General features: G+C 48.5%; 4 protein-coding genes across 4 annotated transcripts; all 4 read left to right on the plus strand.

Moving 5' to 3' along the window:
- Positions 1 to 1447: 1447 nt before the first annotated feature.
- PtA15_15A477 (uncharacterized protein) lies at positions 1448 to 4755 on the plus strand (the record flags this gene model as incomplete). Its single annotated transcript, XM_053163685.1, has 3 exons — positions 1448 to 1498; positions 4014 to 4475; positions 4612 to 4755. The coding sequence occupies 3 exons, from the start codon at positions 1448 to 1450 to the stop codon at positions 4753 to 4755; spliced, it is 657 nt and encodes a 218-aa protein (XP_053027636.1).
- Positions 4756 to 4847: 92 nt separating this feature from the next.
- PtA15_15A478 (uncharacterized protein) lies at positions 4848 to 8480 on the plus strand (the record flags this gene model as incomplete). Its single annotated transcript, XM_053163686.1, has 5 exons — positions 4848 to 5291; positions 5362 to 6110; positions 6176 to 6715; positions 6782 to 7086; positions 7159 to 8480. The coding sequence occupies 5 exons, from the start codon at positions 4848 to 4850 to the stop codon at positions 8478 to 8480; spliced, it is 3360 nt and encodes a 1119-aa protein (XP_053027637.1).
- A 746-nt stretch (positions 8481 to 9226) lies between these two features.
- On the plus strand, positions 9227 to 11052 carry PtA15_15A479 (uncharacterized protein; the record flags this gene model as incomplete). Its single annotated transcript, XM_053163687.1, has 6 exons — positions 9227 to 9592; positions 9692 to 9762; positions 9858 to 10170; positions 10276 to 10395; positions 10465 to 10751; positions 10857 to 11052. 6 exons carry the CDS (start codon positions 9227 to 9229, stop codon positions 11050 to 11052), a joined length of 1353 nt encoding a protein of 450 aa, XP_053027638.1.
- Positions 11053 to 11470: 418 nt separating this feature from the next.
- On the plus strand, positions 11471 to 14145 carry PtA15_15A480 (uncharacterized protein; the record flags this gene model as incomplete). Its single annotated transcript, XM_053163689.1, has 5 exons — positions 11471 to 12265; positions 12420 to 12773; positions 12853 to 12909; positions 13013 to 13474; positions 13609 to 14145. The coding sequence occupies 5 exons, from the start codon at positions 11471 to 11473 to the stop codon at positions 14143 to 14145; spliced, it is 2205 nt and encodes a 734-aa protein (XP_053027639.1).
- Positions 14146 to 23955: the final 9810 nt, after the last annotated feature.

The following is a 23955-nucleotide window of genomic DNA, read 5'->3' on the forward strand; positions in this document are numbered from 1 at the left end:
TGTCTATTACATGTCACATGCTCAGTTGCGAGCTCAAATCAACTTCCAAAATTCTCCCTCAGTCAGTTTTCTCAGGGAACGGACTCAGAGCCATCAAGATCAAACTCTCAAATCAAGTCTCAACACCAATCAAGGTAACGTCAACACTGTCTATTCATCAAGAACTATCACTTATCAGAAAACATTGCTCAATAGTGTAAATTGGTCAAGACTGTGTGGGATTGTATAACTGTCCGAGGATACTTTTTCAAGGGGAGGAGAGGTACTTCACTTGGTCAAATGTTATTTTCTCATTTCTCAAATTATCAACTTAGGCCCCGTTTGGCACCAATATCATTATAGGTGATATAATCACTGATTAATTCAATAAAACATACAAAATTCAACATAAAGCCTCCAAATATTTTTTTAGGCAACCTACAGTGCTGGTCTCTTCAACTTTCAAATCAGATTCAACTGATTCAGCCATCTTCAGCACCATAATACCATTATATCACTTTTGACTAAGATGAAGTGATATAATGGTATTATGGTGCTGAAAATGGCTGAATAAGTTGATTCTGGGTTCACAGTTGAAGAGACCAGCACTTTAGGTTGCCTACAAAAACATTTGGAGGCTTTATGTTGAATTTTGTATTTTTCATTGAATTAACCGGTGATTATATCACCTATATTTTTTATCAGTGCCAAACAGGGCCTTAATGTTTCTTTATTTTTTAGTTGCTTGTCTCTCAATATCATTGCCTTCTCATTAGTCTGCTTAATCACAAAAACAAAAACACAATAGGTAAAACATTGAAAAACTCACTACAGTATCATTGTTTTCTTCATTTATTAACTTTTGTTTTTTGTTAAGTTTTACTACTAATGGTGCTTAAAGTGTTCACAATTATAAAAAATCTCGCTGAACTACACTGGCAAAGAATGTGTCCCAATTGTGAGCTAGCAGAGGTGCAGCAGCGCCTTGAGCCCTGCAGTGGCAAAGCCGCCTTGGCCTCTAGTTATTTTCAAATTCACACATTCAGGAGGAGATTAGCTTCAAGTTCTTGGTAAATGGGTTTTTTTTCAGGTTACTGGTAATTTTTCCTTGTGATACATCTCAAAGATCTTCCTGAAGATCCCAAGAAAGTTGATGGACTTTTATTAAATCTGTGACCATTGTATATGTTGATTTTTGGTCCATTTTGGATTGTGCAAAATGTGAACTTTTTTTGCAGCAGAAATTGAGATTTCACTAAGATTTTACTGGACTGCACCGTGTCACACTTGATAAAGATAATCATGTGGGGTCTCATGCACAGAAAATGTTGATTTTACCAGGGAAATCATGCCATCAAGGCTTTAAACAGGCTCTGCATGGTTCCCAGATCTTGATGGGAAGTAAACCAGTAATGGCAACAATAATGGATGCATGAGTATATGAATGTATGTACTAGCTCCTCCCTGAATGGCCGTCCCGCTTGGACCCTTCGGAGGCGGGCGCTTGGCGCCCGGGAGGGTATGTACCACCTAGCTACACAGCGGGCCCCCGGCGACCAATCGGGGATGCACCCGGATGGTCGCCGCGACCCCGCAACAAGGCGCGGGAGGTGGGAGCCGGTTAGCTTCGGTCGCTGCGGCAGGGTTGAGTTAGCCCCCTCAAACTCTTCGCATGAGGCCCAATCCTCTACGTTGTATTATTTGTACAGCAGACACAACAAATGCTTTGGAAGTGTCAAAGCGATCGCCAGTCCGAGGCCGGGAGACCGGGACTTCTCGGCTCGCAGGTGAATACAGGGTGCACTCATGCATTGTTGGAGGCACATTTGCATAAGTTCTACATAGCCAAGGCCACACGGCCTCACGGCTTGCCCGGCCGGACAGACAAGCATCAGTTTGTGTACCGCCACGTTATCGACACAAGCAGTCATATGTACAGCAGTAATCGTACCGCATGTTGCCCCACCGGTGCTCATCAGCAGTCCTCAACCTTCCTCGGCTCACTTGGCGGCATGTGTCTCGACTCGCTCCTGCAAGTGCAGCCGAGGGAGTGTCATTTGTGCCTGTGCAGTCATTTATTATGTACTCCGACTTCTCCCCGATCCAATCGCAAACATGGGCCGTGGGTGGGCCGTGTAGCTCGAGCTAGTGCGACAAAGTTCCTCAAGTTTCGTAGGCCAAACTTGCAAAGAAGTCCGGGCTTTTCATGGTCGAATCGGGAGGCCGGATTCTAATCGGCTGAAATTTGGATGGAAGATGACAATCAATGGATAGGGGAGGGGGGAGCGAGGGGATCCCGATCAAAACGATTGTTTCGATCAGACTTGAGCCTGAGCAAGGAAAAAAGTAAATATTTACAATGTCTTGAGGATTAGCTCACCGGCCTTACCGAGGCATCAAAAACTCGGTGCTTGGCTCGGTCGTCGATGGACATCGGATGAGACAGGAGTCCAACATATTTCAATACACATTTGCATAGGATGATGATGGGAGATAAGAGGTTTTTAACGTACCGAGTCTGGCACCGGCTGTTTCGGCTCGCAAAGATGTACCGATCCAGCCTCAAATCCTGAAATCCCTCCCTGAGACGGCGCATCACATGGCCCACGGTGACAGGCACATTGTATCAGCCGGAAAATTGATAGATAGCACAGCCCGACTCCAAGGGCTCATGGGATCGTTTGTCCATAGCCGTTCCCCAAAGATTACCTTAACTACATGGCGGCCGCAGTTCTGCGGGATCGGGTCGGATGATCGATTATCTTCAAGGTATGTAGCAGTGCAGCCGAGGAGGTTATATATTTTGTGCATACTGGCGATGAACCCTGTTATAAAGGTATGTATTCATGTACCTTATGCTGCTCGAGGGTCCGGGTCACGAGCTGCCAGTTCCGCAACAGATTGCCTGAACGACCACATATTAACTAATATTGTCTGGCAACAGCTGACAAGCAATATGTTATCCCGCCGTCGAGTGCTGGAAATATCGCTTCTCTCCATCATGATAAACAGTCGACTGTGACACCAGTGAAGCAGGTAGTCCGTGTAGATCGATGCCGGTCGGCAGCAGGCGTATGCATGGGATGTATAATTGTTATATTTACATGCGATGAAGCATGGTGGCGAGTGCCGACGGTTACCGATGGGGTGTTTGCGACTCCGTTGCAAGGTGGCTGGTATTGTTGGGTTGTGTAACAAGAAACCCCGGTCATCCGATGGGAACCGGCGGGCATGGAATGAGTTGTATCATGCGTAACGGGGGCATTTCCATCACAGCAATGAGGTGATTTCCTCCTAGCGCAAGTATCTTGTTATATGGGTTTAGGGCCTCTGATACACGAATACCGTCCTCGGCTGCTCCGTCCCGTTGCAGCCGGGGTGGCTCGATTAGAAAGGAGCTCAGTCCCTGAATGCACGGATCGCCATACATACAACAGCGCCGCCCAGCCCACAGTGATTATGTTGTATTATAACACCCACTGCGGTGACATGCTGCACCGAGGCTCGGACGGTCGGACCCGCGACAGCCAGCTGGATGATGTTCAGCTGACTCTGGGTCCCGCCTGTGGCCTGCGATCGAGCTACACGCACCGCGCGATATCCCGGCCCCGGTCCTCGCCTGGATGCCCAGCCCTGTTCTGTTTCCATCCACGCCGGACAGTGGTGGCCGTGGGGGTCCAGCCCAAAGCATGTCTAGCTTGGGCAGGCTGAGCCGAATACATACGCATCGGCACACAGTCTCGACCGACGCCCAAGTCCATATTGGCATACCGCATAGCTATGCAGATCCGGCTTTCCATCTCCTCCACTCCCGGCCCCTTTCTCGACTTATTCAGATTAATACATGTCTATAACCTGTCAAATACCCTGTTTTCCCGGCGCCGCCCCTAGACCCATACTCCATACGGCCACTTTTTTTCCTTCTGGCTGCTTCTGTCTCGCTCGGTTGCCTGCTGTCCCTTTTTTTCTCTGCGTTGTTATTTCAACCGCCTCCGCCCCATTCTTTCTCGATCGCGCGCGCACCCCTCCTGCAGCCCATCCCGGCCGGTGGCTGCCAACGAAATGCATCATCATCCCACCCGCTGGTGACCAGCCCGAGCCGCACCGCACCGTGCTTCCCCCTCTTCGCAACGTCCTACCGAGCCAGTCAATCATCCATCTCCCCCCAGTCTCGCTCGCCATCCACTCCCCCTGCCTTGCCCTCCTGTCACCCCCCTCCGTCTCGCCCTGTACAGCCCGCAGCCTGCCTCGGCCTGCTCCGTCGTCAGCATTATAAGTATTCCCCTCTGAAGCCACTCCGCCCGTCTGTCCGCCCTCCCCACCCAGCCTCGTCCCGTCTCCAGCTCCCCCTGTCCGTTAATTTACTCTACAACTATCATCTTATATATACTTGTAATCCGCCCGCCATCAACCACCCTCGCAATTGTCAACTGTCGTGCTACAACCTCCAGCGCTCCGCTAGCCACCCGAGCTGTCTCCTCCCGTATTGCCTTTACGTGATTGGGTGGTGCTGTTCCACATAAACACTATCATCCGCTCAGCCTACATACCTTCCCACCCTCAGCACATTGTCTCTCTTCACCGCCGCTCTGCCGCTGTCTTCGTGTTGCCCAGTTTCCCTTTGGTTCACAGATCATCCCTGGTACCACCAACAGCCACCCTCTGGATCTTTGCACTGCGTGCCATAACCCTTACATCCCCGGCGATCCACCCGGCATCTCTATCATCACCTCGAGGATATTATACGTATTCTTTGAGGCCCAAGTTCCCGCTTAGCCAAGTTTCCTCCTCCGCAACCTTCTTCTGCTATCCGCCCCCCGCTCCCCAAATCAGTTTCTGCTATTCATACCTCGCATTCCTTTGAGACCATGTTGGAAGGCTCGTTCCGTCCGGCATCTTCAGCCGCCGGCCATCATCCTCAGTATCCTATCCCCAAGTCTGGCTACACCGAGCAGGCTTCCCCTGTGGTCAGCATGCGCAAGGATCCCCCCGGTCCATCATTCACGCCTGTGCATGATCGGCCGGTTTCGTCCCACTCGCCGGACTATGAGTCTGAAGATCATCAGCAGTCCGGCTCCCCACCCGGCGCTTCCCATTTCTTTCAATCCCACCACTCCATGGCCACCAACCCACAATCTAATCAGCAGAGCTCCGCCCACCAATCCGCTTCTGAAGTACCTCAGCCTCCTTCGATAACCAAGTTGGATGGCAGGCCTTCGCAGGAATCCATTCCGAAAATCTCCAGTATAGGTCCCGTGCGGGCCAAGAAGAAACCGGCCGGCTCGGCTTGTAATAGCTGTCATCGTCTCAAGGTAACTGCGGTCTTGCCTTTACTCAATGGTTTACTGGCGGCTGACGTATGCTTACTGCTCACTCCCGCAGACGCGTTGCTCCGGGGGTCATCCGTGTGATCGTTGTGCGGCTCATAAGGTTGCCTGCCAATTCGACCGGGACCTGATTTACCGGTCACCCCTTGCCTCTAGCTCCCAGCAGGCCTCCGCACGTCATCCCCATGGCGCTATCAAGGGTGAACCCTTGCCGGGCGGCAAGCCCCGGTCCCGCTCTGGTCCCAAGGCCGGCCGCAAATTCCCACCGGCTTCAGGCCCAAGCGGACTAACGCAATCCGCATCCACCACTCCTATCCTGTCTATGTCTTTACCCCAGGTGACTCACCTTTCAGCCCCCTCACTGCCAACGCTCTCTGCTCCCATCCCACCCCAGGGCAGTTCTTTCTCGGCAATGTCTTCCAAGCAAGGGAACAAGTTAACTCCGATCTCTACTCCCCAACCGCACGAGTCATATGTCAACTATGAACATAACTTGCCCCACCCCAACGGTTTACATGTCCGCTTAGCTGCACTCGAGAATAGTGTCTCTGGGCTGCTTCAAGTTCTTCGAGCCCAGCAGTCTTCCAACGCAAACTTTCCCCCGCCTGCTTCCGAGCCTCGACCTCCTCTGTCGCCACCTACCCCTCCGACTCTGGTGGTATCGGGTTCTTCGACTTTTGGCCCCGAGAAAGATCAACCGAATGACCCCAACAGATTGGGTTGTCCTAACCCTACTCCCGGTCTAGGGGATCCTCTGTCAGAGGGCATCCTATCTGCTACGCAATTGCAATATCTGTATGATGTGTGAGTTTGGAGAGAGATTTTTATGTATACTTCTAGATCCGAGGCTCATTTGAACCTCTTCACAGTTTTGTAGAGTTTTGTCTACCCAGCTTACCGATCCTTCATTCAGTTCAAATTGCCTCGATCCGAGCCCGATCATCGTTTTTATTCACCGTCATGGTGGCTATTGGGGCTCGTTTCTGCTCTTCCCAATCGGTTGCCCGCATTCCCCCTCAAAACTGCCTGATGTCAAGCTCGACAGGCGCCCGAGTCGATCTGTCGCAGATAACGATCGACGAAACAACATATGCTCGCTTGGTTGCTCTCGCCCACCAACACCTGTCCATTACCCTCCTCAGATCTATGAACAGCTTGGAGGACGTGAGAGCTATACTCTTCCTAGCCTGTTGGGCACTGGTATCCAATGAGGATCCCAGCGGGGCTCCGAATCGATGGGTGCTTATTGGTCATGCAGGACGCATCGGCCGCACAATTGGATTGCACCGCTTGGAATCCGAATTACGGACGACTAGCAACCTTTGGAATAACCCCGAGCTCCATGAACATCGTCGCAATCAGCTGGATGCAGTCAAGGCTAATCACGCACTACAAGCTGTTGAGACCATGTGGGCTTCTTGTTTGCACTCATCTATCATCTACTAATGCCAATCGACTGATTCCATTATTTCCAGCCTGAGCTCCAACCTTCGATTGGAGCCCAGTCGTGATTTTTTCCCCCCTCTGCAGGCGGCCACCGAACACGAACCTAATTTCACGATCGTCAAGCTTTCCAAAGGCTCCCCTTTCCAGTACGACGTTGTTAGCGCTGCTCAGATTGAGTCGCTTGCCGAGCTAGCTGAAATCTGGGCTGCAGCCAACTGCTTCTTGTCTGTAGCCGATGACCGAAGTCGCACTTTGACCAGTGAACAACTCATTGAACTAGGAGAACATCACAACAAAGTGATGGATGCATGGGCGAAGAAATGGACGTGGCATGGTATGCAAAGCATCAACCACTTTTGATTGAAACGTGCAGCAGCTGATATCAGTTTTCATTTCGTCTTGCTAGGTTCTTCTTGGGCTCCGTTGCTTGGTGCCAATTTAAGGACCGTCCGACTCCTGTCCGAATCACTGCGAATCACCCTTAATCTCGCTTTTACCAATGTTCTATATGCCATAGCTGCTGGCACTAGAATTACTCCAAAATTTCACGACACATTGGCCATGGCAATCGAAAGGGTAAATGGCTCGAGTACAGCAGTTATCCAAGCACATCGAGACTCGGTCCGAGAAGGTTTCAGCTTGGCCTTTGCACCCGATTTGGTAACCGACGGTCTAGTTTCTGCTGCCATTACCGTATTGCAACTTGCGTCTCCAATCGGACTGCCTACAATGCTCGTGTCAAAAATGAACGCCCAGGATAGCAAAAAGCGAATCTTAAATCCATATGGACCATCCTCGAACCTTGAAGCACTTCCCCGTGACGAGCGACTTCCGACGCCTCATTCTGGGGAAGACAGAGCGGATGTTGACATGACCGGAGCCAATGCTTCTAGCGCTAGCGGCCCTCATCCTCATATTCCCAAAGGACCAGCGTATGAATCAAGAACCTCGAGTCCGGGTAGCACACCGCGCAGGCTTTCTAAAGCAAGTTCGCCTCACACCACTACCTTCTTGCCGGATGCATTCGCAGGAGGCACTCAACTCTTCGGCAAGAAATGCTTTATGGAGCCCCCCGTCGCGGCCCACTACATCAGAATGGCGACGGATGTTCTTCAATCGAGCGACAGATCTCAGACACGATTGGGCACTACCATGGCGAGTAAAATTATGAAACTCGCCACTCAAGCTGGTTTGATGGGTCCCCCTAGCACGACAAACTTAGTGGGGCCGACTTCAACTACAAGTTACTCACCCAATGGCGGCATGTTGACTCTTGATGAACGCCCATCGATTTCCTCGACGTCCTCACTTTCTTCCACAAGGCCCGCGCCTATTTCCAGTGCCGAGCACCCAGAGGGCAACCATCAGCATAAACTTCACCAGGACGGTGTGAATGGCTCCGACAACAGAGCAACAGACATTTCCAATCCCGAATCCCCGACGAGGCAAGCCGAAGACGATGATGACTACAGCAGTGAAAACATCCAAATAGCATCCCAACAAAGGGTTGCTCACATCGCCCAGCCAGGGTCCGAAATTCCCGATGCGCAACAGGATGTGCACGAGGATGAGTTGCCGGAGGGAAACGAGCTTGGGGATGACAGTTGCGAAGGAAATGGGGACGTGGACGAGGAAGACCAGATGACTGGTGACTCTCACTCTTTCATTCATCATGAACATGAACCCATCGAGAGAGATGCGCACGACATGATGGAAGAAGATCAGTAGTCATCATTCCTTTTTTCAATTTTCAATGCCGAGTTGCCCTTAACATGTTCTTTAATATTTCGTCTCCTTCAATTTATTTGTTTTGCTTATATCTTTATTGTGCCCTAGCATTCTTTTCTGTAACCCCGCGCCCACAAAAATGTTTTTTTGAACTTGGGTCGTTGGCCCAATGTGACCCCACACATGCATGTTTGCTTTCGATTTTGGGTGTCTGCAGCACTAGCAAACCCAGAGCAGGCCCAGTAAGAAGAGACAGCTTGAGCGCTACAACATGCATACGTGTTTGAATTGTGAGTGGCAGATGACAGATGGCTCTAAAAGAGAGGTATTTACATCGACCTTAACACAAGTCCCAGCCTCCGTGCGGGCGTGCAGCATTTGGCTGGTCGCGAAGCGACCCCGACCGGAGGGAGGGAGACTGGGTTGTCACCCAGACCCGCTCACCACGAGTGGCTTGGTTAAGCTCGCATTTACATGGTTTATGTATGTGCTCGGCGTTGCCCAATGTTCGAGAGTGGCACTATCCGAGCCCGAAACCCCGCATTGAAGCCTCGGATTCCGGAGCGGCGCCGGCGCGTACAGCTGGTCGGATATGAATATATCGATGTGTACGGGTTATCCGGTAAGTCTCCCGAACCATCTCGAAACAAATGGAATTCTTGAGCAGTTCAAATGGGAGAGCTGAGTTGAAACTCATTGCATAAACCAATCGATACCCTCACTACACAATCGAACTCCCCGAAAACATGGCCGAATCACATGCAGAAAACGGGGCCGACGACAAGCCAACATGGGGCTCCGTGAACACGCTGGAAGGAGGAGGATTCACTGAGTCTGAGGAGGCACCACCGCAACTGCCGGTACCATCGGACTTGCTGTTCAAACCGGCGTCAGCCGACCATGTCCGACCGAAGGTCTTCTTCGATATCACCGTCGACACTAGACTGGTGGGCAGGATCATCTTCGAACTCTTCGATGATATCGTCCCTAGGACCGCCGAGAACTTCCGGGCGCTCTGTACAGGTGAAAAGGGAGTCAGTCAATCGTCCGGCAAACCGTTGTGCTATAAGGGTAGCACATTTCATCGAGTGATCAAGAGTTTTATGTGCCAGGTTGGTTTCATTCTTTCTTTCTTTCCTCTGATTCTTCCTGTTTCATTCTTTGGGGGCGGAGTAACACATTTCTGATGCCTGTGCTCAACTTGTTACCAGGGTGGCGATTTCACCGCGGGTAATGGTACTGGTGGCGAGTCGATTTATGGTGATAAATTTGAGGATGAAAAGTAAGATTAGCGATGGTCAATCCGTACCCTCGGTTTTCATTTGTCCTTGCTTCTACATACGTGTCTACTGATCTCGGAAATAATGGTTCTTGCAGCTTTGAGCTTAAGCATTCCAAGCCTTTCCTCCTGTCGATGGCCAATGCCGGTCCGGGCACGAACGGCTCCCAGTTCTTTATCACCACCGTCCATACCCCACATCTAGATGGGAAGCACGTCGTCTTTGGCAGGGTGATTGCTGGCCGGTCCATCGTGCGCCTGATAGAACAGACCCCTACCAAGCCTGGTGCAGACCAGCCCACGGAGTCGATTATGATATCAGACTGTGGAATGGCTACCGAAGAGGTCCTCGTTGACGGCAAGAAGCAGCCGGATCAGTGGGGCGACGAGTGGGAGGATCACCCTAGTGATGTGAGCATCTTAGACATACCCTCTCTGTATGGTTCAAGTCCATAACAGCTTGGAGACCTGGTCCTAGATATATAGACCCCTGATTGACCTCTGAACTTCCGACAGGATGATGAAAAGATTGAATATATCGAGACCTGCCTGAAGATCGCCACCAAACTGAAGCAGATCGCAACCACAGCATTCAAAGATGGTAACTTCGAGGTGGCAGCCAAGAAATATATCAAAGTGTGTCTAATGGAGAAATTAACCGATGGCTCTTGGTGAATACTCACGGTTTAATGACACTCTTCTCAGGCTGTTACCTATCTTGACACTCATACGGTCCTCCCCGATGGCTGTACGGAAGAAGAGGTGGAGACGTACACCTCCCTGCGAGTTACGATCCTCTTGAACGCCGGCCTGGCGTCGATTAAGGCTGCCGGCCAACCGGATGCATCCCCCCCGGTGGCCAAGAAGCACGCACGGACGGCGATGAAGTACTGCAGTAGGGTCTTGGATATGTACCATCCTGCCGGACAGCCACTTGAAAGGTCCAAGCAAGGCTTGATCGGGTGCTACAAGGAGCTGAGTAATGATGAACGGTGAGTGATTATAAGCATCAGCTATCTGTTTGACTCGACCCAGCCTGGCCAGAGATCTGAGCCACCTTCTTCTCTGCATCACTCTTGGCTGCTTATATATCATAGAGCCAAGGCACTCTACCGAAGGGCATTAGCTGGGGTGATCGTCCAAGAGAACGAGGTCAGCTTGAAGGACCTCGTCGAAGCCCATAAGCTAGTGCCCGGCGATCAGGCCATCAAGAAGGAACTCGAGCGAGTTCGACTCCAGATCGATAACCAACGGAAGAAGGAGAGAGCAGCGTTTGGAAAGATGTTTGGTTGAGAAATTTAGACCCATCTCCCTCCCCTCCGCCCCCAAAAAAAACGCAATCTTGAAGAACTATGAAACTTCCTCCAGTTTGATTTTTTGTTCTTATTGGAAGATGCGTTGGAAGAAAGTGTGAAATGATTGTTTTTTTTTCTTCTCCTTTTTACTGCGCCAAATTAAAGAAAGGTTGGATTGGTTTTACGAGGTTTTCTTTCTTGGTGGATGATAGACAAATCAAGAAAGCCAGCCAGTTGCGGAATATGTTCGTCAGGCCTGCAACTGTTGATGTGAATAATATGAGTTCCAAGAAGTGCTTCCCGTAATAACACTCAGACCAACGGAGTTTCCACGACGATGATGCCGCTCTTAACTTGGCCGGGGCTGTGATGGCCCAACTGGCTCGAGTTCACCCACTTCCCCCTCATCAACCACTATGCCAGCCCAGCACGAACAGTTCTCACTCTCCTTCCTCGTCCGAGCTGTTGCCGGACTGGCTTCCCACAAGCTTCCTACCCAGGCCCAGCTCTCCAAGATAATCACGGCCATCCTAGACTCACCCCTCTTCGATGCTGGCAGGGATAGTCAGACAAGCGGCGCGGATCACCAGCAGCCAGCACTGCTCAGCTCGATCGCTGAGTTCCTCGTGGTGTTCAAAAACCTGACAGACACCAAGAACAGGGACAGCCAAGCCCAACGATTGCTCAGTGCCTTGGTGGTCGACAGCCATCAGCCCCAACTCAGGCTGCCCACACTCCCCCCAAGTTTATCAAACCCATCCTCCAGTTCCCCAACGATCTTCCTAAAGAAATTGCTTCTATCCAGCGTAGAAATACCGCATGACGTCAACGCAATCGTCCAAGAATCACTCGATCTCCTCACCGAACTCTTCAACCCATCAAAACGAAAGATGACCAAGGAAGACGACCAAACAGTCGATCGGATCGTCTCCAAGCTGATCAAGCTCATCGTCCATCTGCGCAGAAGCATCGGCGGTCTGCTGAGGGAGGAGATCGAGTCCTTCCGGGTCACTCTTGCCGAGGACTTCGAGGGATTCAAGGTCAACGACGAGTTCCGTGAAATCATCGGGCTCGTTGGTCAGTGTGTCGATGGCTTCTGCGCTGGAGAGGATCATGCCCCCTCTTACTGGCACTCACTCACCGCACCTTGGAACCAACTCATCGAATTGTTTACGGAGCATAAGGATGAATTGCTGGCGCCTTTGAAGAAGGTATGTCACCATAGTCTCATTCTCTACATCATCTGAAGCCTCCGTATTCAAGGTGGAACCAGTCCGATCTGTAGCATATTATGTGTATCTGGAAGTCCCGTAGAGTATAACTTCCTACTAATCTGAGTCTCCTATCTACGAATGACCGATCCAGGTTCAAGTGGTAATCGTTCAGATGTTCGACGACTCTGACGACCAGCTGTATTCGCCCAGGCTGTATGAGAGCTTAGCTGTCGCAGTCAAAGAGTTCCAGGAAGCGAGTAGGCTGATTGGCCAGCCGATGGGAGAGATCCTCCAAGCCTTGGAGAGAATCCGGCTTCGGATCGTCGTCGAAGACCCTTCCTGGCCGGAAGCTTACCAAGCATTCCAAAGAGTGTCGACCGAGCTCCTATGCTCTACCACCGCCAACTCGAAAGATCTTGCTCGACACGTGACCGGAGGGGTGGCCAAGGCAACATTCAATACCTTGCTCGAGTATATAGTGCCTCGTTTGCTGTTGTTGATTAACGTATTTAAATGATTTCAATCTACTATCGGATCAAACCAATAGTGCTGGGATTCTGAGCTTATTATTTGCTTACCAACAGGAAATACCCTCACCAAGGATCGAGTACGTATCCCCTACGATTGACGCAGTTTTTGACGTGAGTTTTCAAGTCTCATTGAATTTTCGTTTAAATTTTTCAAATAAAAAGTAGGGGTCTAACAATCAGCTGCTGATATACCTTTGGACTATGTATGTATCAGCCGGCAAGTTTCACTTCGACCTCTGGCTTCTTGCCCAGTTCAATGATCTCGACAACCGTTCATCGGTTAGAAGTCAGTCAGCGCTCCTCTGAGGATCAACCTGGGAGGATCCCAGGACCCAATACATTATCGGTCCGGCCGAACACTTACCAAAAGATCTCCATCGTCGGATTAAGAGTGCTTTCGAAGAACGTCGGCTTCTACTTCCACAAGAAAGTCGACCAGGATAAGAACATTGTCGCTCAGAAGCTTGACTTTACAAACATTGAAGACGAGGGTAAGGTCGATATCTTCCTGGGTATGGGCGACCAGGATGGCCTGTCTCTAGACTTGGAGCTCGACTGGAATTATCACCGTCATCTTGATTGCTCCTCCGAAGTTCCCAGACGGGCGCGCCATGCTCCGAGCCTCCAGAATCCGGATGGATTGTTTTTGATCAAGTCTTTCAAAGTTGACTTGAAGGTGCGACATCGATCATTCCTACTTGAATTTTTGCGCTCGACTATCTTGGAAAGACTGGATTTCGATCATTCTTAAATTGTTTCTAACCATGAGCAAATCCTTCGCGCTTTGAATTCTCATTTCCGCCTGTATAGGGCTTTGGAGTTTTCCCGCACGACACCAGTCATCCTGTGCTCAACTGGATCTTAAAGCCGGGATTGGAACCATACATACATGGCAAGATCACGGAAACCCTTCAAGAATACTTACTGGATCAATTGACCAGGCTCAACAACTTGCTGGGTAAGATGCGGATCCGATGGGAAGAAGTGGCAGACTCCGGTCGAGGTACGACGTGGGAGAAGCTCTGGGAAGTGATCAAGGTGATTGCGTCTGGCTCGGAGGAGGCCGAGGAGGAAGACCAACCGGAGAGCACGTCGAGGATCGACGGGAGCGGGTTCGAGCTCGAGGCCGAGGACGGCTCATACACGATCCGAATCGGGATCGGCCAGAAGATGCTCCCCGGGAAAGGCCTCGGCGGGCCTGGAGGATTCAAGGAGCGGCTCGCGATTATCGCCGATGACGCCGGCGCAGCTATCGACCGTCGGGTGACCGAGATCGCGGACGGGATCAAGCAGGCCACACTCGATGGCGAGCGTCCAGGATGGCAGTCTGATGTCTTCGATCTCTGAACTCTGTCGGATCAGCCGCCGAAAGTTGCAACCATTTTATATTTCATAAAATATTCCAGTCAGACTACCGTTCAGCTCTCTCACTACTCAGCTGTTTCATATTTCATTCTTCCAGACAACATGTCCTTTACCGATGTGTAACACTACCTTGTAGCACGAGTCCCTGACCGATCTGTAACTAGTTATGCTAAAAAATGAGGACTTATCATATCGCAGCATACCACCATCTGTAGAAACATTCTTTGCATTCAAGCGCATATTCTACAATCAAAGAACGGCTTGTGTTTTCATGTGATTTACTGTGATGATTTTGCATGCCAAACCCTATTAGCTACATAAATAAAACTGTATATATGTATCTGACAAATTTAACAAAACCCATCATCAACATGGGAGTTGTCAATTTTCTAATCCTTGTTCCATCTTTGAAGGGCTTCTGGCCAATATTTAACTTCCCTACATGATGTCTTGAAGGACGGGCTGTAATCCTGTGTGCAACCAATAAGTTTGAAATTCACTTGCCACGCACGCGCATAGTTGGGTATTTCTGGTCTATATGTTTGTCTTGATACATTTCCTTTGGTTTGAAGAAATAAAAAGCCAAACAATACACATAATAATTCATGGTGGTGGCCTGTTCCATTTCTTCCTTGAGTGCAGGGCTCCATCCAAGCTCTCCATTTGGATGTCATAGTACCTGGAAATGGTAAGAAAAAGAATGATTACCTTCTACCCATATTGCAGCAATTTGGTCACCAGTTGGGAGGCTGTAAACTCTTTAATACACATTTTTAGCATTGTCAGTGAGCCTGTGTTGAGTCCAAGAGATTTAAATGCAAAGTTGACATTTATCCAGAATATGGATTTAATCACTTGATTTCCCTCAGCTGTGTGTTCTAGGGTTTCAAATTTCAACATTTGAAGTAATTCAGGTGGTGTTCACTGCAAGAAAAACTCTAGAAACTGCTTGCAGTTGAGATGCAAGAGCTCAAGGCAGATTACATGTGAATTGCATAATTTATGCAAGAGTGAGTCTAAGCTCCAAAAAAACTGAGTTCAGGCTCCAAAATACTGACTTGACACCTGTGTAAATTCCCCTTTTGTGTGTACATACTCCTTCCATGTGCACATATCCCTTTTTACGCATTCACCCCTTTCATAATGTGTCCATACCCCTTTCATATGCGTGTATCCCTTTCATGTGCATGTATCACTTTCACAATGTGTACATACCCCTTTCATCATGCGTTCATGAAGCTTTCATGTTTACATGTTGCCTTTGAGTTTTTTACATCCCTTTCAATACCCCTTTCATCATTCAGGTTTACATACCCCTTTGATGTTTGCATATCCCTTTCATGTGCACCCTTATTGCACATACTCCTTTCATACATACAAACCCCTTTCATGCATACATACCCATTTCATCATGTGTTAATACACCTTCTCACATTCCCCTTTAATGCTTGGATATTCATTTCTTATGTACATATCCCTTTCATGTGTACACACCCTTTTTATGTTATTCTGGCTGGATTCAATGGCACATGGAGTGTTTAATAAAATGAAATAAGAGGGTGCTCAGGGGGATGCTCATTTTCAAGGTTGAAAATTTGCCTCAGCCTACTGCATGATCACTACAGAATGTTCAGCATTGGGATGCTGAACAAGGTATACACCCAAGGTGCACCAGCATGGAATTTGGATGCTTGACTCCAGCTTGAGCTGAGACTTGATTCAAGCTTACTGCATCTCAACTGCAAGCAGTTTCTAGAGTTTTTCTTGCAGTGGTTGATAGTTTTTCTAAAGTGATCTTTCCTTGGTGACATCAAAATGTTTTTTTTTCTGCTGTGAAGAGTATGGTATCACTATCATACTTCACACAAATTCTTGCTGCTCTCAAATTTTATGGCCTGAATCAAGAATGTTTGGCCCAGCCTCATGAAATTGGCTATTCTAAATTTTAGGGCAAGCCTTTATGCACAACAAAAAAACCCACGCGCACGCCAAGGAAATGGTGTGATCTTCATTTCACACCAAATAGATTGGTGTGCCAATGTTGTCACGCCAATGAATATGGCGTCCAGTAGCTGTACACGCCATTTCTGTGGCGTCTTGGGTCCCACACGCCAAAACTTTGCTAAATAATGGCCTGTGGGACTCAAGACACCACAGTAATGGCGTGTACAGTTACCGGACGCCAAGATGTCCCTCCAATCTCATGTCACGCACGATTTCTGGCATGCATGGATGATTGTAGAGCTTGAGCCCCGTAAGAATCTTACTTAGCCAACCTTTAGCAGGAACAGACCGGTCATCAAGGGTGAGAACACCTCCTCTTGATGACCGGTGATGAACGGTCATTGAGAGGGCTCACACCTCTCGATGATTGGTCAGACCGGTCATTGAGGGGACTCACACCTCTCAATGACCGGTCATCACCGGTCATCAAGGTGAGTCACATCTCTTGATACCAGTCAGACTGGTCATCGAGAGGAGGTGCTACTCCCCTTGGTGACCGGCACAGACCGGTCATCAAGAGGAGGTGCTACTCCCTTGGTGACCAGCACAGACCGGTCATTGAGAGGAGATGTTACTCCCCTCGATGACCGGTCAGACCGTTCATTGAGAGATTTGACTCACCTTGATGACCGGTGATGACCGGTCATCAAGAGGTGTGCCGGTCTGACCGGTCATCAAGAGATGTGACTCACCTTAATGACTGGTAATCAAGAGGTGTGAGTCCTTGGTGATGGTGTTGTGTGCTTTGGGGTGCGCATGGAGATAATACAGAGCTATGTGGCGTGCGCAGTACTGCACACCATCTTTGGTTGGCCAGATTAGCAGATCTTTGGAGTGCACTGCATGTGCACTCCATATCTCATGGGGTGTAAGCAATTGCCACACCAAAAAAATGCTTAGGTCTGGCGTCTGGCCCTCCTCATGCCATCCTCTTGGCTTGTCTGCAGCTGCACACCAGAAATTCTGGGCGTGCAGGACCTTTTGGCGTGCGCGTGGTGTACTTTTGGCGTGCATAAAGGCTGCCCCAAATTTTATTGGGGAGTATTTCTTCAGGATTTGTTGGAATCTACTTCACCCTCTTAAGAGGAGTAACACTGGTGAGTAGTACTTCAAGTACACTTGCTAAAGCAACTTTAATGAATATTCATATTCATGTGTTATTTCAAACTTGTGACAGGTTTCCTGGACAAGTCAAATCACAAAATGCTAGGCGCTGCCGCGCTATTGTGCCGGAAAGTGACGCAAGCAATGTCATTGCCCAAAACTCAAGTGATCCTCAATCACTAAGCTCCAAGAAATTCAGTCGGAGATTTTGTTACTCTGTTTGATTGATAAGCTCATTGCTTATCTGTTTGATCAGAATGAACTCCAAAATCAAAGCTCAAAGCAAAAACCAAGAGCGTCGACTGATTTAATAACCCTCTAACAAGTCTATAGAGCCGTTTAAGCTTTCCAATTACTGACAAGCTCAATACCAAGACTGCCTAGACTTCTTTGACTTTTTTATGTTTTTTTGGATAGAAAATAGCCGTTAGCTAGGACTAAGTGAACACAAGCAATTTTAGTTATATTGTCAGGTCTATCAGATTTTGTCTGCCTTCAGGTAAAACAAATCTTAATTTAATTATAGTTATAATTAAACATTGTATTTCTTATTTTATCACTACTTATAAGAAATACAATTCTTCAGTTTTCCTATTTCTCAGGATTGGGTGTGGCAATGGTTGGCCAGCTACACTAACTGTCTTAGTCTGTAGCATAATTTTGCCAAGCTTTAGCATGGTGTTAGCACAATTCTGCAGGATCTGCACTAACGCTACGGGTGTGCTACACTGTGTTGCAGCACATTTCAGCGGCTTTTTGGAATTTTTACGGGTAAAAGCACTGTAGATTGGCACAATGTAGTTTAGCCGGGGTATTGGCATGATAAAACTACAGAAAAAAAGGGGCACTGTTAGCACCACTACTCTAATATTCAGTGACCCTTTAGCAAGGTTTAGCATAGCGGCCTACCACTGGTGCAACAAATCCAATACATCACCATGGGAGTTTGCTTGGCACTTGCATGCAAGTGCCATCACAAAATATTATTTAAGAACCCTGTTAGATATATCCTGGAACTTGAGCCTCAATGTATGCTGAATCCATGATGAATTTATGTTTAACTTATGCTCAATTGAGCTGAAGGCACTTTGGAAAGGAGTTGAATTCAATTGAAAACCAGCTTCAACTGAACTCTAGTTATTACTAGAACTATTTTAGACAACTAACTTGCAAATCAATATCAAATACTTGGCAGAAACGAGTTATTTACCACGGGAATCATATATTTCTAGAGCTGGCCCCTATCATCTGTTGGCGGGTACCTGTGGAAGTGCACAGGTATCTGCTGGGTGAGGGTGAGGTTGTCCAGTCTGGGTCCAAATTCAGGCATGTACCTGCGCACAAATCACCATTCTGCCACCAGGAAAAATAAACTGTTACTAGACTATAGGTGACATCAGCCTAAGTCCACTGAGCTACCCACCAGCTGCACAGTTGGCCGCATGGATAGCCCCCTGTAGGAAACAAAGGGGCCATTGTAGCCTAGTTGTGGTAGCACCAGAGCTGGAAAAAAGTGACAGTCATTGTTGCTTGATGTCACCTGATGTCTAGTGAAAATTGATTTTTACTGGAATGCACAGCTCTGCTTGCCCCTAGTGCCCATTGGCAGGTACTAAATACCTGTGGGTGGGTACACTACCTGTGGAAGTATGCAGGTAACAGCCAGCAGGTGCAGGTGTCCATTCTGGGTCAAAATTCAGGAAGGTACCTGCACCCGCTGCAGGTACCCGGGTGCAAAGTTCCAGCTCTGTATATTTCATTCTATCATGTGTTTATCATAAATCCCAAAAAGCTTGAGATATGTTAGTGGTACACAAAAAGATACATGTGTAAGTTTGTGTGACACATTCTTTAGTTGGTGAATTTTTTCACAAAATATTTGAAGTTCTGGGAAAAGTCCAGCGGAAAAAACCTCATATTAATCAGGAGTTGTGTATGAATTCAGAAAATATCCCCAAAATCATTTGTGTGCATATGGCTGAATGTTATAAACAGTTTTTGAAGGTTCCACCTAAGCCCCTGTCTGCATGAGCACTCAGGTTGGCATCACTTGGCTGAGTGATGAAAAATGTGACACACCAGCACACATGTGTAAATTTGTGTGACACATTCTTCAGCTGCTAAATTTTGTCCCAAGGGATTTAGAATTCTGGGACAAGTCCAGGGGAGCCTCAGATTACCCAGGGTTTGTGAATGAATTTCAGAAAATCTCCTCAACAGGATTTCTGTACTGATGGATGAAAATCAAATACAATTATTAAAGGATTCAGCTAATTTGCCCCTGGGATTGTGGGGCACTCATCTTGGCATGATATGGCTGGGTGATGGTCTACGTGTCACACAAACGCGCACGCGTATGTTTGTGTGACACAATTTGTCACAGAAACCCGCACAGCTCACATGGTTTTGTGACAGTTGGCCCCACAGCGCCAAAGTCAAACTGTATTACCAGAGCAAAATCAGACCTCTCACTAGAGCTGACACTTTTCACCTGGTTACCGCGGCGGGCATGTGGTTACCTGCCTGAATTTTGACCCAGAATGGACACCCGCACCTGTACCCGGCACCCGCTGGCAGTTACCTGCGTACTTCCATGGGTAGAGATGGCATCAGGTACCCGCTACCCGTTTGCGGGCACCTGCTTTCAGGAGCAGGTACCCGGAAACAGGTGCCGGTGCAGAACTCCTACTGTGCCAGGCGGTAGGCAGTTAGTGGAGGGGAATGGGGAAAAGAAACTGTGTGCCCTCCGGGGTGATGGTTGGGATGAGCAATGAGGATTGGTAAAGCAATTAGGTTTTTTTGGGGGAAGATTTTACGACGGCGTTGAGCGCGCGTTGGCGGTTTGTTGTTTTGAGGGAAGAAGGAAATGAAAAAAGCAAGAGACTCTGGGAGGATCAATAAGATTCAGGATAGCGCTTTGGAGGGCGCCGGATAATGAACAATAAACTTCTGATGGATTCCTAATGGGATCAGCTAGGTTCCATGCCCCCCTTCCTCTGAGTTTGTGGGCGAACTCAGACTCCAGGAGGAGCCGCGCACTGCGGACCAATCATCACGCCCTGCACACACAGAAAACAAACAAAACAAAACCCAACACCAACAACAAAAAGAGGAAGAAAACCAACCCTCCACACAACCAACCATCCAACATGCGCAAAGAAGAAACAAAACAAAAGACAAAGAAGGAAAAAAAAGGAAGACAGAGAAAAAGGGAAAGAAAGAAATGGGAGGACAACACTACATAGGAAGAAAAGAGCTCCTGCGCACCGTAGCACTCTTGAGGGTGGGAATCTTTATCTTGAGGCTGTCAGCTCCTGTCTCTTTGGTGACACGGAGATGATAGGGTTTTCGACGATCTGCAGCGGCTAAGTAGTGGCCAGATGTCTTATGGGTCACACTATAGCCAGAAGGCCAGTGGAATAAAGTCCAACTCAACGCCAAAGGGGGAGGGACTAGAGTAGACTAGCACCCTTACGTAAGTAAGGGGACGCGGCAATTACTCTAGCCAAGCGCCGTTGCTCAAAACAGGTTTACGGAAACTCTGTTCTTCTAGGATACAGGTATGAATACCTGTACCTAGGAGAATACTCAAAGGAATATGAAGCTGTAAGAGAAAATAGGTCAGTAGATTACTAGGAAACCCCACTCACTTTAATTTTAAGTAAGGTGTACGGGTTTGTATGTGCAATAATCTTGGGGGAAAGATCCCCCCCTTTTATATTACAGGATCCTGATCTTCCTTCAAGTCAAGGCACCAGAGGGATCCTTAACTCCAAGGAGAGGAAGAGGACCACAGAATTCAGAAGAGGTATTTACATAAATAATTATGTAATCTCTCTATTTGTGCATAGTTTGTTCTCAATGAAGATAAATACATAGAGAGGTAAGTTTATCTCTCTCTGTATGGAAAATACATAATAAGTGTGAAATCATATAGTTTAGTACATATAAAGTAATGATTGCAACAAAAGTAATAATATAAGACAACAGGAGGACTTGAACACAGGATCTTACACAAGATCAAGATCAAGCTTAAGGAAGCCTTTAGCCATTGGGTTACATGAATTGTAACTATCATTGTAGACACATGGACAATTGTCTCAGTGGCTGACAGAGGCCCTGTACCGGTTTGACCACCACACCGGGTGCGGGTGCGGGTGTCCAATATCAGTGAAATTTCAGGTAGGTACCTGCACCCGCCACAGGTACCTGCGCACAAAGTGCCGTCCTACAGGGTAGGGATGGCGCTGGTTACCATTTTGCAGGTACCTGTTGCCTGCAGGCGGGTACCTGTCTGGCGTGGCAGGTACCCGCCAGCCGGTGCCAGGTGCGGGTGCGGGTGTCCAAATTTTGTGAAAATTTGGGCAGGTACCCGCACCCGCCACGGGTACCCGGGTGCGAAGTGCCATCTCTATCCATGGGTACCAGCCCACAGGTACCTAGTACCCGCCAATGGGCACTAGGGGCAAGCAGAGCTGTGCAGGATGGTGATTTGTGTGCAGGTACCTGCCTGAATTTGGACCCAGACTGGACACCCGCACCTGCACCCAGCGGATACCTGCACACTTCCACAGGTACTCGCCCGTGTACCCGCCAACGGGTACCAGGGACCAGCTCTACCTCCCACAGTTTGACTACACTCCATCCAAAGTGTTAACCATGTGTAATAGAAACAACTTAAAAATAACTGGCAGCTTTTTGGTGTGTACCCTGAAAATAAATACAAAAACCGTTTCAGAGAAACCTACTGGGTATGGGTTCCCAAAGAGGTCAAAAACCATGATAATTGAAATATGAGGAACTTTGGTCAAGCTTGAGGATCAAGTAAACCTTATCATTAAATTGGCCTGGTTTTCAGCATAGGTATGGCATGAATTTTACACAGACATTGCACAACACATTTGGTATGATTCCAGTTCTTATATACTTACTTTGTGGCAGACATGAAATTGCCTTCCAACCAGCATCTAACTGAGATCCAACCAAATCTATGACTGAGTTCAGAGATGGCACTTGCACACAAGTGCCAAGGAAACTCCCATGGTGTGAGCCTAATAAATCATTATGCTCTGCCCGCCTCTCACGCAGACAATCCGCCAAGCCACACTCCCACACTAAAATGCATTTTGTTTCCACTCCACTCTCACACAGATCTTCTGTCAGATTTGCCACACATTGTTGGACTCCTCTTGCCCTAGCTTCCCCGCCCCTGTCTATCCTAAACCTTTAGGATCCCACTTGCTGCATCCTCCCCATCTACACCCGCTGACATAGACTGCTTTGGCTGCCACAGCTTCCCTCAATAACCACCTCTACTAGCTAGTCCCCTCTGGCCTTCTTAGTTTGAGTCCAGTTCTACCATTGAGCTCTGCCTGCGGCGGCATTGTGTACAATCACCCCACACACCGCCTTGGTGAACTTCCTCCGTGATGTGCCTCTCCGCGCCAGCCTTGCACACTCACATTCTGCAAGATCTGCAACCTTGTCCAGAAATATTTGAGTCCCTGGCCCAAATATATCACTCCATTGGTCCCAGGTCTCCAATCTTGTTTGCATTGCTAAGCTGATTGACTAACCTGCACACAACAGTCTGGTGGTGGGTCAGCTCTCACATGCTGGTCCCAGGTCTCCAATCTCTGTGAGGAAAGAGAGAAGCCCTGGAATGATATGCCATAACTGTAGGTGCTTGCTGGTGACAGGGATGGACATGGTGCCTCTCATTGACAGGTGTCAAACGTATGTACAAAGTGGTTCTAAGTACATAAGTCTAGCTTTAGCTTTTGCATGTTGTGATGCTAGAACCTGGTTGGGGACCCAAAGTGTCTGCATAGGTTTGCGGAGGTTGCGGGCTGCGTATTCTGCAAGGCTGGCTCAGAGCGGCACAGTGCGGAATGTGTCCACAAGGCGGAGCGCGGGGCTATGTCCACGGCGGAGCTGGACATGACTTTAGCAGGCCGGCGCGGACTGGATAGTATAGGCTGTGACTGGGGGAAGCCGTGGCAGCCAAATCAGGCTACGTCAGCGGGCGTAGCTGGGGCAGAGGCAATGTGTGGGATCTCAGCATTGAAGGCTAGACAGGGGTGAGGAAGCTAAGGCAAGAGGATTCCGACGGTGGGAAATGACGTGCAGCGACGTTGACAGAATATCCGCGTGAGAGCAGAATGGGAGGATGACGTGCGTGGTTGTGGGAGCGGGGCTTGGAGGATGGCGTTCGTGAGAGGCGGGTGGAGGAAGATGGTTTCTTTCTCTCATGATGTTGTTTTTCCTTTTTGTACAAAGGGGGGGGAAGTTTTTCCCCCATCCATCCATCCATCCATCATCTGATCATTTTTTTTCTTTACGGATTCTTACTTCTTTCTTGTTACTCTGGTACGGATTCCCAACGGCGGAGCTGTTACTACTTGCGGAGTTGTCTTTTGTGTACTTTACGGCGGATTTCACAGTGTTTGCTGCAGTTTTTCTATTTGTCTTGCGGTTATTTATACGTTACTTTACTGGCTCTTTGATCATTGTGCCCTTACACGTACTTGCAGAGCGGAGCAGAGTTTCCCAGATCACCCAACTTTTCCTGGGAAACATCTTGGAGCAGCGGAGGTCCTGACATTTCTACGCAGTGACCACTTTTGCTCACCACAATGTGTGCATGCCTAACTCTAACACTTACTTTGAGGCAGGTAGAAGAGT

This window comes from Puccinia triticina, chromosome 15A (assembly GCF_026914185.1).
Source record: "Puccinia triticina chromosome 15A, complete sequence".
Taxonomy (NCBI): Eukaryota; Fungi; Basidiomycota; class Pucciniomycetes; order Pucciniales; family Pucciniaceae; genus Puccinia; species Puccinia triticina.